The sequence below is a fragment of the Corvus kubaryi genome, unplaced genomic scaffold, assembly GCF_017639235.1.
Source record: "Corvus kubaryi isolate FWS band 111438036 unplaced genomic scaffold, C.kubaryi_AGA036_p1.0 37387, whole genome shotgun sequence".
Classification (NCBI taxonomy): Eukaryota; Metazoa; Chordata; class Aves; order Passeriformes; family Corvidae; genus Corvus; species Corvus kubaryi.
Window position 1 is genome coordinate 14,873,848 of NW_024581129.1, and position 18,585 is coordinate 14,892,432.

General features: G+C 51.0%; 1 protein-coding gene across 1 annotated transcript in view; it reads right to left on the reverse strand.

The window, feature by feature from the left end:
* TEDC2 (tubulin epsilon and delta complex 2) overlaps positions 1–6,381 on the reverse strand; it is an 8,903-nt gene extending 2,522 nt beyond the window's left edge. Inside the window, exons 1-8 of the mRNA XM_042037488.1 lie at positions 6,359–6,381; positions 6,142–6,191; positions 5,025–5,697; positions 3,548–3,601; positions 1,601–1,685; positions 1,158–1,266; positions 842–943; positions 233–444 (exon numbers count right to left, since the gene is read on the reverse strand). Coding sequence (XP_041893422.1) covers positions 233–444; positions 842–943; positions 1,158–1,266; positions 1,601–1,685; positions 3,548–3,601; positions 5,025–5,323 — 861 coding nt within the window. The 5' untranslated portion in view covers positions 5,324–5,697; positions 6,142–6,191; positions 6,359–6,381. The remainder of the gene's footprint in view (positions 1–232; positions 445–841; positions 944–1,157; positions 1,267–1,600; positions 1,686–3,547; positions 3,602–5,024; positions 5,698–6,141; positions 6,192–6,358) is intronic.
* Positions 6,382–18,585: the final 12,204 nt, after the last annotated feature.

Below are 18,585 nucleotides of genomic sequence, written 5' to 3' on the forward strand. Positions count from 1 at the left end.
GAAAAAAGAAAAATGATAAAAAGATAAAAAGATAAAAAGAGATAAAAGAAAAAAGAAAAAGAAAAAAAAAAGTCCCATTCACCTACAAAGAGAACAAGGCATAAACACAGAACACCACTGGGGGAACTTGCTGTGCTGCTGCTGCCCACCAACACCTCGTACAGCAGCTGCTGCCCCAGCGCTGTCCTTTCCTCTCCCCGCTCCAGGAGCGCTGGCACTTCTCCAGACTCACCTTTTGTAAGGCAACCTCTTGGTGCAGCATTGACACTTGCAGCTTCAAGGCGAACAGGTCCCTCAGCTCCTGCAGACTGGAGTAAGAGAGGAGAGGCACAGCCAGCATGTCTGCACTGTCACACATCTGTCCCCTGGCAGGGACACAGGCTGGAGAGCAGCTCCCCACATCCCCAGTGCAGTCTGGGCGCAGCCTCAGCTGGGACTCCAGAGCTGCCAGGGTACAAGAAAAGGCAGGAGACAAAAACATACAAGTCAAATCTGTACTTGCAAAATTTATGATCTACTTGCTGTTCCCAGAAACTAGTGACTAATGACACTGTATTAATCAGGGTAAGCTCCTCACACATGGCACAATCAGGACACCCTAAGCTGTGCCCTGCATTGTCCCCTCCCCAGCCCTCTTGAACCGCAACAGTTCAAAGCTCCAAGCCTCTCCTGAACACTGAGGGGTGGCACACAGGCACCACAGCTTTGTTTGCCACCAGAGAATTAAGTGCTCCGTTGCCATTAAGATAATGAGGAGAAAGATGACCTTGGTCCAGTGTCCTGCACACAGATGGCAAAGGGCCACGCTCATACCTGACCACAAACACCGGGACTGTCTCACCTGCTCGCAGCAGCTGCAGCTTCTGCAGGCACTGGGACACTGTGGTTTGCAAACCCTCCAAGATCAGAAGGCTTTCATACTCTCCCTGCAGAGTGGGAGGGTCTACAAGAGAAGCAGAGAAAAGGTGTGAGCACTGGAACCTTCCTCCCCAAACAGTTTCCAGAGTGGCCTTGGGTTCACCAGCATTCCTTTCAGGTGGAGAATGCTCCTGTCCCTCATGTCCAGCACATGCCAAGAACACAAGACACAAGGAACTGGAGCCCAAATCATCCTTATTCCACCTTCTGCCCCCACACTGCCCTTCTTCCCTCCTTACCTGCAGGCTCAGCTTCCACATACTGCCTCAGACGGGAGGGGACATCCTGGAGGCCCCTTAATTCCTCCTCTATCTCTGCAGGACTGGGCATTGGCTTCGGGGAGCAAAACTCAAACAGCAGCAGCTTAAGGAAGGTTCCACAGCACCAGCTCTGTGCAGCACCCTGAGCCCCAGGCCAGCTGGGATCAGGGCAGAGGGGAGCAGCCTGGGAAGTGGCACTGCAGGGGGAAGGTGAGGACAGCACAGCACAGCTGTGTAGGGCATGTTTGCCTTGTGGCCACGTTTGGCTGGATCAGAAGTTTTATAAATGCTCAACAGCTGTACCATAAAAAACCCCACTGCCTAGTGACCCAACTGGAACTGCTGTTATTGGAGGCATAACTCTCTCCAGCTGGGAGCTCACTGCAGAGCAATTGCACCCCGTGCCTGCTGGGAAAGGATACAGTTGTCTGGATCCTCTCCATAAAACGGGTCCTTGCAGCTGCTGCATCTGCACTTGTTTGGCACAGACGACATCTCTCCCATGCCCTGAAATTGCAAAGGGGCAGGAGGTGGAAGTTAGGCTCCTTTGTAGCAGACAGCGCTCTCGCTGAGCTGTGACACACCAGTGTGGCATATCAGTGCTTTAATTACAAGTGTCCCCCTCCCCCCCTCTCTCTCACAGGTTATTTGCCAGCCATTCCCAACTCATTCCCACAGCTGGTATCAGATCAACAAGGACACCCTGCAGGAGGCATCAGACACGGCAAAACACCTGTTGCTCTCTCCTGTTGTTTTGAGGGGAAGGATCAGAAGACAGACAGCACATTTCCATAAGCAGAATGTGAACTTGCAGCACATCCCTCATTCTGTTGTATTGTCCTGCCTGTGTTCATATCCCGTAGGAAACAACAAATCTTCCCTTCCTTTCTTAGGAGTAAGTCATTTGCATTTCTGTACATTTATTCTGTTTGTAAAGGGGTACAAAAAAAAGAGCAGACAGGACAAACTCTCACCCCAATTACTTCATATTCCAAACTTCCTCAAGGTTCTTCTTTAATAATTTTTTGGGGGGGACAAAGTGGTACGTTTGGCAAGCAGAATGACAGCAGCATGTCAGGGATGCAAGACAGAGGTTTAAGGACAGTATCATGAGGAAGCTGGCCAGGACTTCACACCAGAGTCCAGCTTCTTAAATAAAGCATGGCACAAATAACAGCACTACCAGAGAGATGCATTTCACTCACAGAGTCCAACACCCTCATGGATGCACAGTCCCCATAACATCCTTTCCTTAAGGACTGTCTCCCAAAACCTGCTGCAGTAAGCGAGAGCCATCAGGAGGAAGCTTAAAATAGTTCTGCAGTGCCTGACTAACTCGAGTGTGCATGTGTCTTCTCTCTAGCCTAATGGGTCTTTTAAATCATGTTAGAATCTGCAGATTTCAGAAATACATTATGCAAAGAAGTGGTAAGGTTAATGGAACAGGAAAGCACAGAAGTTCCCAGGCAAGATGCACACCCCCTACCAGGGATCTTTGGTGCAAAGGTTATTCTCAATCTGTTACTGAGTTGAAAGCAATAGTGAGAAGTATAAAATCACACCAAAGTGATTAGAATGCTGAAAGGCTCAATTTAGAAGTGAAAAATAAGGGTATAAAGTCTTTACAACTTGCAGAAGGGCAACTTCACAAACTAGTGTCTGATAAATGACAGTTTCCGAGAGGAGGAGGAGTTCTTGAGGGCAGCACAAGGGGCTACAGTTAGATTTAAGAAAGGGTTTGTGCTTAATACCTGAACAAAGCACATAATGAGAAATCTGCTGAATTATGGCAAGATTTCTCAGAGCAAATGTGGGAAACCCTTCCAGGAGGGTTTCCAGAAGACTGGAGAATGGACTAGAGCACCCAAGCCCCAACCACCTGCACCGTCACTGCAGTGCACTGGAGCTGGCTCTGTGTAAGAGTTCAGCAGCAGGAGCCAACCTCAAACACACACAGCCGTGGTGCTTCCAGGCTGCAGAGGCAGAGCAGGGATAGTTTGGGAAATTCTAATCGGATAGTGTATACAGACACCCACCCCACAGCGTGTCCTGCCTTCAACAGGTGTATGGCACCAGCAGAGACTTCTGCTGCACCATTAAACCCATGATTAAAGCATTCCAGGGCCTCAGTGATTAACAGTAATTAGCACTCGGAAAACAAAAGTAGCACTGGTGGCTACAATAACACGAGATCACAGCCTCAGCAGCAGCCTTGCAGGATGGGAGCTGCTCTTCCTGCTCCCAGTTCAGGCCCCATGCCCTGTGGGGTCACTGCCTCCCCGGGGCACACAGAGCAGCCACACCTGACCCCTCCTCACAGCCCTGAAGCTGAGGGTAGCTCTGGACTGAACTGGTCAGACTGGTCCTACCTGGAGTTCCTGGAATAGGCTTTCCTGTAGGGAAGGGGGAGCTTCAGCTGGCATCTGTAAAACAGGAGAAGGATCAATCCTGGCTGCTGGAAAGCAATTAACTGAGCCTTGTCTTCCAACAGGGGAAATGGTGTTTTGTCAAAATCTGAAATTAATTTAGCTGCAATGGGAGATGTCAGCAACTCTGGAGATTGGATCCACCAGTGTCTTCAGACTGTCCTCAAGGAAGGAAGATTAGCTTGCTCATTCAGCTCCACAGGCATCGTGGAGCTGAGCTGGGAGAGCCCCTGCATCCTGCCACCAGCCATCAGAGGTCCATCCAGGATGAGAAGCTGGGAGCAAAGCCATGGCACAGCAGAGTATAGACATGGAAACACCTTCAGGGAAGCTGGTCTGCCATGTCCTCTTGCCCAACCTTAGCAGGACAAAGCAGCTTTGCTTAGCACCACATCATACTCAAAGAAATAGGAATGAGACATTCGAGCTTCCACTGGGAATATGATTCTTAATCCTGAAGCAGAATAATCCCTAAATTGTTATTACAAAAACAGGAGGGTTGGCAGTTGTTAGTCACATGCAGACTAGGAATGCAAGGCCACAATGGGAATTTAAGTAAATGTTTGAATCCAGATCCCTGTTCCCACAGCAACTGTCACTAAAGTGTCCTGGGGCCCTTCCAATCCCAGTGAAAAGGGATAATTTCCTCCCTGTACAAACCCAAGAGTTAGGTTGTGGCAGCTGAGAGAAATATTCCTCAGAACTTTCCAGGGACATCAGATCTGACCTTCGCTGTTTCGTTAAAGCAAAAGAAGAAAGAAATTGCTTCAACAAGGCCGAGTGGCCTGAATGCAAAGCTAATCCTCCAAGTATCATTTTGCCACTTTTCCACAGAGAATCTCAGTAACATTCCCTTCATCATCCTTCCTACACCAAACCCTTGAAACAACTGCATTCTAGTCAATCCTGATTTGTGTAGTTACATGGGCAGTATGTTACAGGTTAACAGGGACAGTATTAAATCCAGATGCCCTCACTCCAAACAGCACTGGGCACATGCTTGAGAGAGAGAGAGAGAGAGAAAATTCATGCATTATGTATTATCACTGTGTGAAAAACAAAATAAGTAAAAAAATCAATATGCTATAATAGAGAGTACACTCAGAGGAAAGCTAAGGCTCAAGAAAGCTCTACAGAGACAGCTTTCCAAAACACTCACAGGGGACTATGAAACATCAAAAGTCTTAATTGAAAGGCTTTCAAAGTCTCAGCCATCCAAGAATGAGCCCTTAAAATGAAAACACTTACTCAACCACAATAAAGGCTTTTAAACTGTCTAGGATCCTTCCTTCCTCTTTAGAGGGATGTGAGGAGGATGAAGCCAGGCTGGGACCCCCAGAGCAGCTGCAGCCAGCAGGATCTGTACATGTGCCTGTGAGTGTGGAGCAGAACAGCAGAGGTGCCCATCTCCCACACTTACCCCTTTTCCTGCAGGGTGCCTGTCCCTGGTGAGGTGCTCCTTCCCCATGCACCTGCAGTGTCCTCCTTTTTGCTGGACTCTCCCAGGAAACCACAGCTTTTCTTCCCTGCATCAAGTAACTGCTTGCCAGCAGCTATGGAATTCTTTCCTGCAGCTGAATCCCCTCCAGAAAAGCTTTGCTGCTCATTTGGGGCAGATTCAGACAAGCCAGGTGACTCCTGGGGCTCAGGTGCAGCACAGACCTCTCTGGCACTGGCACCAGCTGCTGTCCTGTGACTCCTTCCTTGTTTGGAAGTCATACCTTTTGAGGAAATCCTCCCAGCTGTCCTGAGGCCTTGAGAAACACATCTGGCTGGGACTTTCCTTTGCAGTTTCTTCACATCTGGGTCAGTCCTATAAGGGGCTCTTAACTGGTATGGCGAGGGCTTCTTCAACAACAAAGGTTTTTTGCTTCCATCTCTCACCTTCCTGCTCTCAGGAACATCCTCAAGTACAGACACCTGCTGCTCTTCAGCTTTCTTGGGAGCAGGTCCCTCACCTGCCCATTTCTGTCCTGTAGCTTCCTGAGCCTCTAATGGAGTTTTCAAGATGCTTTTCCTGACTTTCAGTGCCTTCTCTAAGGCCCTGTTCAGCAGTTCCAGCTCCTCCAACTCCTTGGGTGAAGGTCTGTCTTCTGCAAAAGAAAACATGTCAGAAGGCTCAAACCTGGATGTTCCCCATTTGTGTCTTCACTAACTTACTCTTCCAGGTGCCACAGAAGGAATGAAACCTAATGAATGGCGCAGGGGGTATTTTTTTGGCTGTGGGAGCACAGAGGGTGCAGGCAGGCTTGCCAGAAGCTTTGAAGACCCAGGATGGATGTGAGCCACAGGAGGACAATTCTCCCGAGTCAACATCAACAAGTGACATTCCCACACCTGGCTGAGGCCCACAGTCACTTCATCGCTGGCCTTGGTTAACAAGGCACGACTCCAGGCTAAGCCCAAGGAGGAGAGCGGGAGGAAAAAGGCAGAGGGGGTGTTGAGGTCGACGCAGAGCACTGGACTGACTCCTAACCCCGCAACTGGCCCGGGGTCTGTGTGACACGAGGGGACACCGGCGCGGGGGAAGCGCTCACCATGTTCCGTGCTGGAGCCTGGCTGTGGCCGCTCCTCTTCCTCATCATTCCTGGAGGGAACAAACAGCGACAGGGGCCGGCGTTGCTGCACCGGGACAGGATCAGCACCCCCGGCCCGCAGGGCCTCGGGCACGGCTGCGGGTCCAGCGCCCGGGGATGGAAGGGCCCGGGAGGAGGGTGCCGGGTGGGTCCCCACTCAGCCGGGTCCCGCACTCACCAGCGCCGCAGGAGCTCCCAGCTCCGCGCCGCCCGCCGCTCCAGCTCCCGCCGCCGCTCCGCGCCCTCGCCCAGCGCCGCCCTCAGCGCCGCCGCCGCCCTGCAAGGCCCAGCGCGGTCAGTCGCCCCGCAGGACCCGGCGGGACTCGGTCCGGTCCGACCCGCCCCGCCGAGCCCCCCTCACCTTCGGCCATGGCCCGCGGGCAGCATCAGCCCGGCCACAACCGCGCCGCTCCGGCCCCGCCGCCGGCCCCGCGCTCCTCTATGGCCCTGCCAGGACCTGCGGGCGGGGCGTGTCCCGCGCGCGGCGGAGGCGGGAGCGGTCCCGGGGCCGGAGGGGTTCCGGGCGGTTCCGGGTCTCGCTCCAGCGCAGCTCGGAGGGTGTCGGGGAGGGGTGTCCCGGTGGCGGCCGTGCGGGACAGTGCCGGGGATCCCCCGCTGGGCCTGGGGAAGCCGCTTTTACCTCCGCTGCGTTTGGCGCTTCCCTCTCGGCAATGCCTCTGAGGGGGCTCGGGCCCGTCCCACAGCCCGTGGCACCCGGCCTCTCCTGGGGTCAGGACACAAACGGGGTTTGTTCCCCTCAGCCTTGGCTGTGGAGCGCCCCGAGAACACAGAGCCTCCGGCGCGGTGGGGCTGGGGCCCCGGGCCCCGCAGCTGGAGGTGGGAGCGGGATCATCACCGGGTGTCAGCCCGGTCCCCCGGAGCAGAACCACCTCCAGCCCAGCGGACACAGCCCACGGCAAACTGCTGCCGCCGCCCTGGGCTTGCATCAGCATAAAAGAGAATTTGTGGGGTTTTTTGACGGAGAAGGGAATCTGCCTTGTCCTGCGGCTGTGGGAGCTGCCCAGTTGGTACCGCGGACGCCGAGCGCTGCTGGATGCCGTCAGGATCAGCTCTTGCTGCGGAGCAGTGCAGTTCTCCAGAAGGGCCCGTAGCTGGCACTCGGCACTGTCTGTTCAGGCAGCTGAGGAGCAGGAATCCAATCTTCCCCCTTGCACAGCAGAATGAAAGTTAACAAAAATTTAGAAGGTAGGAAAGAAGTGGTTCTTTGCCTTCAATGTCTGAACCTTCAGGCTGAGATGCACGTGATTCTCTGCAGCTACGTGACCAGAGACTTTTTAAAAGAGAAGTTGAGAATTCCAGGTGATTCATCAAGACAGGACTTAAAAACCCCTTATAAAACATTACAAAATATCAGAAAAATCATCACACATCGTGAGTTTCCACATTCACCAACTCAGCATCCTTCCAGTTGTAATTTGCACTTTTGGCATAGGCAAAGAATGTTTTCTCTCTCTGTAGACTTTGCAACTGAATCTGGCAGTTAGGCTGGGCCCTTCCTGCCCTGAATATTGTAAAGAAGTGTGAGTAGTTATGCTTCTGAAGCACGAGCCAAGACAGAGCCCAGCCAGATATCCCTGGGCTCAGCTGGGCTTACACGGATTTCAGACACTCAGAAAATAGTTTAATCAACAAAGTCAGCAGCTGCAACGCTGTGAGACCCTGGGAAGCACAGCAGTGGGACAAGAAGAGCTCATTTTCAGACAGCTGCTTCTCTATAACAATGAAATATCCTGAATCAGAAGGGACCCACCAGGATCCAACCCCTGGCCCTGCACAGACCCCCCAACAACCCCACCCTGGGCATCCCTGGCAGCGCTGTCCAAACGCTCCTGGAGCTCTGGCAGCCTCGGGGCCGTGCCCATTCCCTGGGGAGCCTGGGCAGTGCCCAGCACCCTCTGGGGAAGAACCTTTCTCTGATATCCAACCTGACCCTGCCCTGGCCCAGCTCCAGCCGTTCCCTGGGTCCTGTTCCTGCCACTGAGAGCAGAGATCAGAGCAGCCTCTCAGGGGGAGCTGCAGCCCCCAGTGAGCTCTGCCCTCAGTCTCCTCCAGGCTGAACAAACCAAGTGGCCCTCAGCCACTCCTCACACAGGTTTAGTTCCCTCCAGACCCTTCGCCATCCTCGTGTTCCTCCTTTGGATGCTCTCCAATTGCTTCAGATCCTTTTGATACTGTGGTGCCCAAAGCTGTGCCCGGGGTAGGTGGATTCCTGCAGGCTGGGACTGGCCAGGAGATGGAGCCCTGGACTCCTGGAGCCTCCAGCATCACCTGCTGTCCCAGGGGGAGCACAGCCTGGGCCACGAGAGTGACACCTCTCCTCAGGCACCTGCATGCTGTTGGCATTTAAGTATTCAAAACAACCAAAAAATGGAGCAGGCTGCTGTAATCCGGCAAAGTCACCTGAGGCATGAAGCCTGCTGGAGCAGCACTACTGCCTCTGCCACCTTTTGCATCAAGTCTCTGTGGTTTGGCAGTGCTAAAAATGATCCCCCAAACCCAAGAATCCCTTTGTACAGGAAATGAATCAAGTGTGTGCTCCTCCCGAGCCGCTGGCTTTGTGCAGGCAGTAGAATTCCCCCCAATGGACAAGAAATCTTTAATGCAGGCACTTTGCTGTTAAGCTGCACCTTGCTGGGAAGAAGGACAAACACCTATCTGTTGGCTTGGAGTTAAGATTTAGGTGAGGCAAGGGCTGCTGCCATCACAAAATCAGGAGGGGCAGTGTGGCAGAAGGTGGGGAGGGCAAGGCTTTACCTGCCCCTTCCAGCCCCAGTGAGCACTGGTTAAACCACGGGTGAAACCATGGCAGAGGCGTTGGGGTGAGGTGATAATTGGCAGGTGGAGAGCAGGAACTTCCTGGCAGAGATAAAACCACTCCTCTGCTGATGCTCAGGGCTCAAACGTGCTGACACTGGGCATCACAGCCCAGCTGCTCCCACTCCCCTCTCCTACGCCCCTCCACACCTCTGTGGGCTCCTGCTGCCTCTCCTTCTGAGGAGTCTTGCAACAGGGCAGCTGCTGGGTGAATCAGTGCCTGCCTTCTCTTGTGGCTGGTTGGGTTTCCAGTGGATCATCTGACAAAGCCAGCTGAGGAAAAAGTCTCAGGTGTGTGTATCTGACTCTTTTCACTAAGAGCAGCTTGTGCTGGAATGGGTAAATGCAGCAAAGAGCCTTATTCTGTTCATGTAGCAACAGGCCCTGCACCAGTACTGACCTGATGTGGCACAGCTGGCATAGGAGGCATTTGTGCCAGGGCCTGGATTTTGAGCTAACAGAGCCTGAACTGTGTTTCTGCTTCATGACATTGCTTGCTGGGAGAATGCTGGGTACCTCACTCTGGCACACATGCTAACATTTCAACGGGTGCAAAGATTTAGTTACAAAAGACAGGGTAAATACTCGTGTGATGTACAAGGGACAGCTGCTGGTACACAGCTCTGGTGCCAGTTATGCTTGGGGCTGCAGTCATGAGAATCTTGCACAGGTGAGATGTAGTGGAAGTTACACTGTCAGCACTCATTCACTGCTCAGGCTGACAGGTGCCAAGTGATATTCTGCAATCCCTATTTCTATTTTCCTGAGAGCCCAACTCTGGTGCCTAAAGCTCTTCGAAAGCTGTGCCCATAACCCATCATGGTAGGATTCCCTGGGGTAAAATTCAAGTAGACATCACTTAGCAGCAAGAAGAGAAAAGAATTAAACCGGGAGATAAACTTAATCACTAATACACCTCCCCACACTTTCTATATTACTGCTGTATTATATTATTCCATAAGCTGTGCTCCTCCTGTGTGCTGCCCGTGGGGATCAGCGCTGTTCGCTGAGCTGACACAGGAAAATCCTCCCTATGTACACCAGGATGTTGTGGTTTAACCCCAGCCAGCAGCTCAGCTCCACACTGCTCACTCACCCCTTCCCACTGGGATGGGGGAGAGCATCGTAAAAGTGAGAGAACTCGTGGGTTGAGGTAAAGACAGTTTAATAGGGAAAGCAAAGGCCATGCAAGCAAAACAGAACAAGGAATTCATTCCCCGCTTCTCCTGGATAGGGAGGTGTTCAACCATCGCCAGGACAGCAGGGCTGTGTCACAGGTAACAGTTCCTTGTGGCAGGAAAGGTGTGTGCTAATGTCTTTGCAAACAATATCAGGGGTGAGGGGATGGGCGTTAACGTCTTTGAAGTGGATCTCAGTGTCTCTACCCGCTTCAAGCCGCAGGCCTGTTACAGAGCTCACACAGCTTGATTCCTGAAACAGGCAACGGGGTCCCGCACAAGCCTGACTTTCTGAACTTTGGGGTAAAATGCCAGGTTCAAGGGGGGATATGTAGTAGGTGGTTTGGGAAGGCTGTACCTTCCTGGTACCTCAGCAATGGGGAAAGTGTGAAAAACGAGGTTCACTCTCCTGTGAGAATTTTAAAGAGTTTAATATAAAGACAATAAGAGACACATAAAATAAAGCAAAGGGATAACGGCCGGGTGCCTTGGCACTCTGCCAAGAGCACCCCTGATGCTCGAGGTGAGTCCTTTTTATACCATTTTTACTGTCTGTTCTCTATTCATATTCAAACTTTTCTCGGGGCTGTTCTGCATGGCCACTCCTTGGTTCCGCCTTTTTAGAGCATGCGTAGTCTTCGGCCTTGCGGTTTTATTTCTTTTGATTCTTGGGGTTGGGCCCGCTAGGTAAGAGTCGATGGTAGGGTGGATCTCTTAATTCTCCAGACAGTCAGGGCTGATTGCAGTTTTGGGCCTCTTTGCCCCCCAGGCAGAGCGGTGATAAGGGCTCTCGGACCTTTAGGCCCTTTTGTTCCCTGGACAAAGTGTTGATTAGCAGCTCCTTGGGCCTCATCCTCTGCTCGCTTGGAGGTTATCTTACTTGCTCACACTTGCTAACATTCTTGCTAAAAAGAGAGAAAACTACATCCACACAGCAAAAAGCATTTCTAACATTATATAATATCTACCTTAATACTTTGCGAGAAGCCAATATTATAATATATGTTTATAACAAAAAGAAAAGGGCAACGTGCGGCCAGGAGTTTGGGACAAAAGGAGGCTGCACCCTCCGAAACCTCGAGAGAGAAAACCCCGCGGGTGTGTGCCCCAGTGGCCTCTCTCCCTTTATCCGAATCAAGTTGCAGGACTCCTCTGTCTCCTTTATGGACACTGGCTTTTCATAGCGGGATTTTCCGTACAAGTCCAGCCATTAACCCACCACCAAACCACGTCCCCAGGTGCCACATCTACATGTTTTTTGAACACCTCCTGGGTTGGTGACTCTACCACTGCCCTGGGCATCCTGTGCCAGTGCTTGACTACCCTTAAAGTGAAGAATTTTTTTTTTCTAATATCCAACCTAAGCCTCCCCTGGCAGAACTAGAGGTTGCTTCAGCTTTGTAAAGCTGGCTAGGTGAAAAATGCCGGCAGCAGGGACACTCTCACTGGGAAATACTCTGTATCCTCACCCTCTTCCTGAATGTTACATTGGATCTGCCCTGCTTGAAACAAAGCAGGGAGGACAGAGGAAGCCTCCTGAGTGTGAAACCATGAAACAGATGGAGCTACAGTGTATATCCAAGTTGGAAAAGACTACAGCCGAGGTGGGAAGATCCAAAAGGAAAGGGAAGTTCTTTACAGATGTGGTCTCATGAGTCCAGTTTGGAGTTTGGGCTAGGGGAGAAACCAGTGTGGGGTGTGCAGGGCCCTGGCAGCTGGGTTTCCCTGTTCTGGCAGCTGGGTTTCCCTGTTCTGGCAGCTGGGTTTCCCTGTTCGCTGTCACCTCGGGCTCCAGCGCTTCTTGCTCTGGATGCGGCCCTGCTGCTGGGATGAACCTTTTCCAGAGGCTCTGATTTCACTGCTGGAGCAGAGCAGGGATGGGAGGATCCACTGTCCCACAAGAATTCCTGCACACGGCAGAGGCCAAAGCTCTGGGCTGCGGGGCAGGGGATCCCTGGCCGGGCTGTGCAAACCCGGGCCGGCTCTCAAGAGATCCTGTCTGGCCGTATGGGAAGGAAGTGAGGTACGGTGGTTTGGTGTTTCAGCAAGGAGAGCTGGGCTGTGGACTGAGACCTGGGGAGAGGGAAGACTGTGAATCTGGAGATTTGGCCAGAGTGTTGGGAAAACATCTGCAGCAATTCATCACTAGCCCCTGTGAGCACCGTGTGCAGGGCTGTCCTTCCTTTGCTGTGTCACTCTGCCAGTGGGGTTTTTTGATGTGCTGCAGTAACAACAGGGTCTTTCCTCCCTTGTTTCTGTAGAAAATGATGCATTTAACACATGCAGGTCCCCATAAAGCCAGGCCAGGAGTTTATAAAGCACAGGGAAAGCAGTGGATTAATACCGCCCCTGGGGACTGAATGTGTTAAGGATCATCACATTAACACATCTTCAAAATCCTGAGCCCGGGCTGAGGTCTCAGTTCACACCAAATGAAAACCATGTCCCCGGACAAGGGAAGGGCCTTACCCAGTTGTTTGCAGAGTCACCCATAACACTGAGGTATTTATGGGGCTGTTTTGCCCTCCAGACTTCTCGCTACCTGATTTACAGTCTGGGAAAATGCAGCCAAATGGAAACCTGAGGGATCTTTCTTTTTTCTTCTCCCTGGCCTTCTCACAGGACAGACTGTTTTGAGGAGATGGGGTTCCTGTGGGACAAAGAGTACCCACCCACTGACCAGGGCTTCTCCTGCTGAGGCCTCGTGCAAGGCCTTAAACAATCCTGGGACCAAGTGTGGCTGTGAGATTTGCATGGTCATTTCATGCTCCGAGTGTTTGCACAGCACCATTAATTCCCTGGAAAGTGCAGCTTCCGGGAATGGGGGATGAACTCCGGGCTCATCACCACTGGAGGCTGTGGATACCAAAGTTTGCATGAGTTAAATGGGAAAACAAAAGAAGCTATTAGCAAAACTCGAGGGAAAAACAGACAGACAGACAGCATCAGGAATGAAATGCAAAGATCTGAGCTCTGGGGAAGTTTGAGCCCGATGGAGAGGAGCAAGGGCCAAAGACAAATATTTTTTGATTTCCCTCAGAATTGCTGACAAAGTGCAGAACAGATTTATTTTCTTGTCTTCCATTATAATATTCCTGCATAAAAGCTAAAACACTGCTGGCTGCTTCTTGGAGGAAGTTCAAACATGGGGCATGCACACCTTGGAGAGGCAAGGCAAGACTGAAACATATTCACATCTATTCCCAAATGTTTGTCTGAAGTTTAGCTTTGACAGGGCCTCAATTTCCCATCTCAGGACATTTTGGGCCAGCACAGAGGGGGTTGTTTGGGAGGTGTCTGTGCAGGGAATGGAGCAGAGCACAGGAGGGCTCAGCCTGACCACCACACTGTCCCACTGCCTCTGCCAGCTCTGCAGGCATCTTGCCACGGTCCCATGTCCCCTCCTTGCCCACTGGCAGCAACTGGTCAAACTGGGCACACAGCAGGAGCTCTTTTTAGCTACTGCCCAGGTACCAGCTGCCTGCTGAAGGAGCAGATGCCTGTGCTGTGTGAGCAGGCCCTGATGGACCGTGTGTGGTCCTGGTGGAGGTGGTCCTGTGGTGCAGGAAATTAAAACTGGTGAAAGTCCAAAAGTTTGGAAAAGCATGTGGTGCAAAGGCACAAGAGAGAAGTGAGCTGGCAGTAACTGTACAAATAAATCTGTTTCAGTGCTAACTGAAAAGGAGCAAAGAGAGAAAGAAAAACCCCTGGATACTCCATTATCTATGTAGAGAGATCCACAATCAGTGTCCACAGGGCCCTGCTGGGAGCAAAGAAAGGACAATAAGCCATGGCTGTATTGATTGCTTCTCCTCCCTGCCTTTTATTATTTTCCCTATTTAGTTAGTAATTAGGAGTTAGACCAGAAGAGAATTGTCAGCTCTGAGTCTGGGGTGTGGTGACTGATGCCAGAAGAGATTCCAGTAATATATTTCGATTTTACTAAAGCACTTGACACTGTGTCTCAAAGTCTTCTGCACAAAACTGATTAAGCCAAACTGTATGTGAAAGCTGATGATGGAGAAGACTGCATCAGGTGGAGAAAGGTATCTAAATTTCTGCAGACGTCACTGCCAGATTAAGATCTGATTAATCAATGCAGATTAACATCATCTTTATTTTTGCTGCTGGTCTCAGACAAGACCTTTCAGCTCCAGGCCATCACATCATCTATTGCTCAGGTAAGAGCATTTGATGAGCTCCATCCTGTTCCCTGTGGGCAGCAATCAAGCTCAGAATTGAGCTTGTTTTCCTTTATTCAGTTTCATCTTCCTCTTCTAGGATTCAAAAATTACTGCAGGTCTCCATGTGCTGGAAACCTCATTTTCATTACTCCTGAACTTGATTTAAGACCTAAGTTGAAGTTTTTCAGGGCAGTTGAAATTCACTTACAAATTCAGCTGTCCCTTTTGCATCTCTCTGAGGGCATTCAGCTGAAAGCGAGTAAAAGTCTTTCACATACAGCAATTTTGATGTGCAAACACATGCATGTCATCTCTGGAAGGGCTTCTGATTTCTCCTTGTATCTCACACTCGGTTTCTAGCTCACACATCTGCTCATCCTTGCCTTCACTGGTGATATTTGTACTAAAATCACCTTCTACTTCTCATCCTTGTGGAGAATGTCAGCACAGGTCCAGCTCTCAGATTTTTTCAGAAAAAAAAAATCCCCATCCGCTGTTTGTGATGCCATAGGAAAAAAATTTCCTTTGCTGTATCATCATTTTAATGCCTCGTCTCTGGAAAAAAATATTAGTGGTGGGCCAGGATCATGTAGGAAGGGTTGTTGTTTCCATTCCATGCCATCTGCCCAAAGCAGGAGCTCTCCATGTCTTGAGTGGCTCCACACTCTGAGTGTGGAGTGTGTGTGAGTTTCTGTCTGCTGAGAGACACAAGCTCGGCCATCAGCACAGGTGGTCATTGGTTCCTAGCAGGGAGCCAGATCAGCCTGCAGAGGAAAAAGTTGCTTCAGTTCTCCTCTGTGCTTTGAGGCAAGGGCTGATTATGAGCCATCAGAGGTGCTGTGTCCTAATCAGCAACTGTGGGTTTTACAAGTCAGCTTTTTTAAGACAGGCCAGCCATGGAGACCCTCTTCCATAACCTCCGAACTTCTCCAGGCAGTTTGGTCATGCCTAACACTCTGGAAGACCACAGCAACTTTGAAGAGGTTCTGTTTCCATCATAATAAATCAGATACCTCATTCCAGAAGGCATCAATGCCTTCTGTATATACAGGATCTGTATCATACCCGTCTGTGAAAATACAACGTGAATTGTAATGCAACAATACAATTGTAATGCAACAAATACAACCCTGTGAATTGGGTTTTTATCTTGTTTGGGACTGAACCCAACTTTGGCCTGAATGAGGAAGGGTCTGGTCGAGCTCCTGTGAGGTGAGAGGAGCACAGGAGTCAGAGAAGAGCTGCTGATGGGGTGGCTGAAAAGGTCTCAGAGACCCTGATGCCCCCAAGACATCCTCCTGTACTTTATCATAGAATCACAGGATGATTTAATCAGGAAGGGACCTTAAATTTCATCTTGTTCCGACCCTGCCCTGCCATGGGCAGGGATGCCACTCACTAGATCAGGTACCAGGAAGGTGTTTTACTGCCTTTGTTTTCAGTTTTTATCTCTAAGTTGAGCTGACAAAGTAGTTCTGTAGTTCCCTTCCAACAGGGGTTGAATAGCCACGGCCTCCATTCAGATTGAGAAGCTCCAGATAAGGGGCTAATTGTGACTGTGGTGATGTGGTGTGTAGGGGACCATGTCCCCCTGACAATGAAATCACCTGGGAAAAGATTCTGCTCTCCTGCAAACTGGAGCAGGGTGTGGGCACAGTGGGTGAGAAGAGCTAGAAACTGGGAATAAAGAATTTTCTTGTGTCAGGTGAAATAAGCTTTAGCAGGAGCTGAAGGCAGGAGGTAAAGGCCAAAGCTGTGGCTCTTTTCCCGAAGCAGAACAGATGCACAGAGTGCTGCTTCCAGGTGCCTGTGATCTTCTCCAGCGGCTCCCTCTCCCTGACAGGCCTGGGAGGTATCAGTGGCGTGCTCAGGAATTTGTTGCACGGACTGCGGTTGGGGTCTGCTCGGTCAAACGTGTCTGTCTGTGTATTGTAGACCTCACATGGCTGAGGAGTTAAGCAGGAGGATCTCAGGGTGAAGTGGGAGTCCAGAAAGGGGGGATTAAGCCCCCGTGTGTTGCTGGGGGCAGGAGTGAACCCCGGGAGTTAATGGCTTGGACATAACCTGAGAGTCTGTGGCCTGGCAAGAAGCTCAGAGTTCAGGACCTGCTGCCTTGACCTGGTTGTGTTGAAGATTGAAAAGGATTCAACAGCTCTCCTTCCTTTCATTTCTCTTCCTCTGAGGCAGGAATCTCCCAAACCACTATAAAGACTGTGTGCTTTCTTGGAGCAGGCTCTCCACTTTGCTGCTGTTGGCATCAGACCCCTCCATCCCCACCAGATGTGGGGATGCACCAGATGTGCCAGACCTCTCTGGAAGTGGGGCAGCACGAGAATCTTGAGCACCTGCTGCCCACAGAAGGATGATCCCACAGCCCTGTGAGCCCTCCTGGGGCAGATCCCTCCCCTGCAAACCCAAGGCACTGCAGCCCACTGGGAAAGGAACAAAAGCCCTTCTCCTGCCTGGGGAGGGGGGACACCATGCTGAATTTATGCTGTATCTGTGCTGCAGATCATGAGACATCTCAACACTCTTGAGCTGTCAGATGGCATTTTTAATCAACCCAAACCTGACTTTTTAGAAATTGTTGTTAATTATGCTCTCCAACCAGAAAGCAGAGGGTTTTGATCAGCGCTTATCAAAGCAAGTATGATCCAATGCTGCATCTTGTTGTCAGCTCATTAGGAGCTGCCTTCATTATAAACCCTGCTCGTTAGCTGTGTCTGAAGTCCTGGAACTGGAAGCCTGTGAATTGAGAGAGGAGTTAGACAAGGTTTTGTAGCTGGGTCTCAAACCATAGGCAGCATAAACATCAACATGGTTTATGCTTTATAGACACATAAACACAGTTTATAGGAAGGAGGCCTTGTAGGAAAGATGCAGTCACTGATGAGCAGAAGATAAGGCCCAGCAAGTGCCCCAGAAGTGAAGCAGGTGTGTTAAACAGGGTGATTTGGCATTGTCTCACCTGCAACCCCAGGCCAGGGTAACCAAAACCATGTTTGAAGCAGGACAGATACACAGGAGTGCACGTGCACCAGGTTCCTTGGAGCTGAACTGCCAGGGAAGGATTTGGCCTCAGGGGTGCAGTGCCAGTGTTGGTGTTGGTGTTCAGTCTCACTCACCACACGGACAGGGACTTTAAAGCACAGCTGGTGTCTTGACCCTGGAAAAGCCACTCACTCTGGAAGACTTGTCCATGAGGCTGCCCTGCCACCACGGAATCATTGCTCTTCATAAGCTTATAGAGGACTGGAAAGTGAGAGATGTTCAGTGTTCATTATAGTTCATTTTTCTGGTTACCCATTGCTCCAAGGCAGGCTTAGAGCTGCTTGGAGGGAGGTTAAGAGCCACTTTGTCCAGCTGTCTGGAAAATCAGTCTAAAAGAGGAATAGTGTGATGAGGGAGTGCTGTAAAATTGAGACACATCATATAGTCAAACGAGATTTATTTTAGATACCAGTTAAACCAGATTAACTGGCTTTATTAAACCAATTCAATAAATTAAGCCAATTAAGCTCCATCAGCATTTGAAGACAGATTCATGATGTCCAGTGGAATTGATTCTATTCGATTGACTCCAGATCGCTTAAGGTTTAGAAGAGCAACCCAGAATGGGCTGGGTTACCCCATGAGGTGAGGGTTCTCAGCCTCATGGAGTCACCTGAGACAGCACCCTGGCACAAGGGAAGAATCCCAACTGCAGAGCAGCTTGCTGCTCGAGGGGGGTTGGCTCAACTGACCCCCCAACATCTACACCCCAGTCGGCTCTGATCTGCGGTCAGACATGGGCACGTGAGCCCTCCCTGGCTGGGGTTGGACGTGTCCCCACAGCCACCATGCAGACGTGGTGGGGCTCGGCCTGCACAGGAGAAGGGAAGTGAAGCCAGCCATGACGGGCCAGACTGGGGGCAGTGGCAGTCACTGGCAGGAGGGAGAAGGATGATCATGACACCATGTCAGGCCTCTGCAGCAGCCTTTACTCCCTGCTAAGGCAGAGTGGTGAATCACAGAATCACAGACTGGTTTGGGTTGGAAGGGACCTGAAAGTTCATCCCATCCCATCCCATCCCACCCCCTGCCATGGGCAGGGACACCTTCCATTAGCCCAGGCTGCTCCAAGCCCCGTCCAACCTGGCCTTGGACACTGCCAGGGATCCAGGGGCAGCCCCAGCTGCTCTGGGCACCCTGTGCCAGGGCCTGCCCAC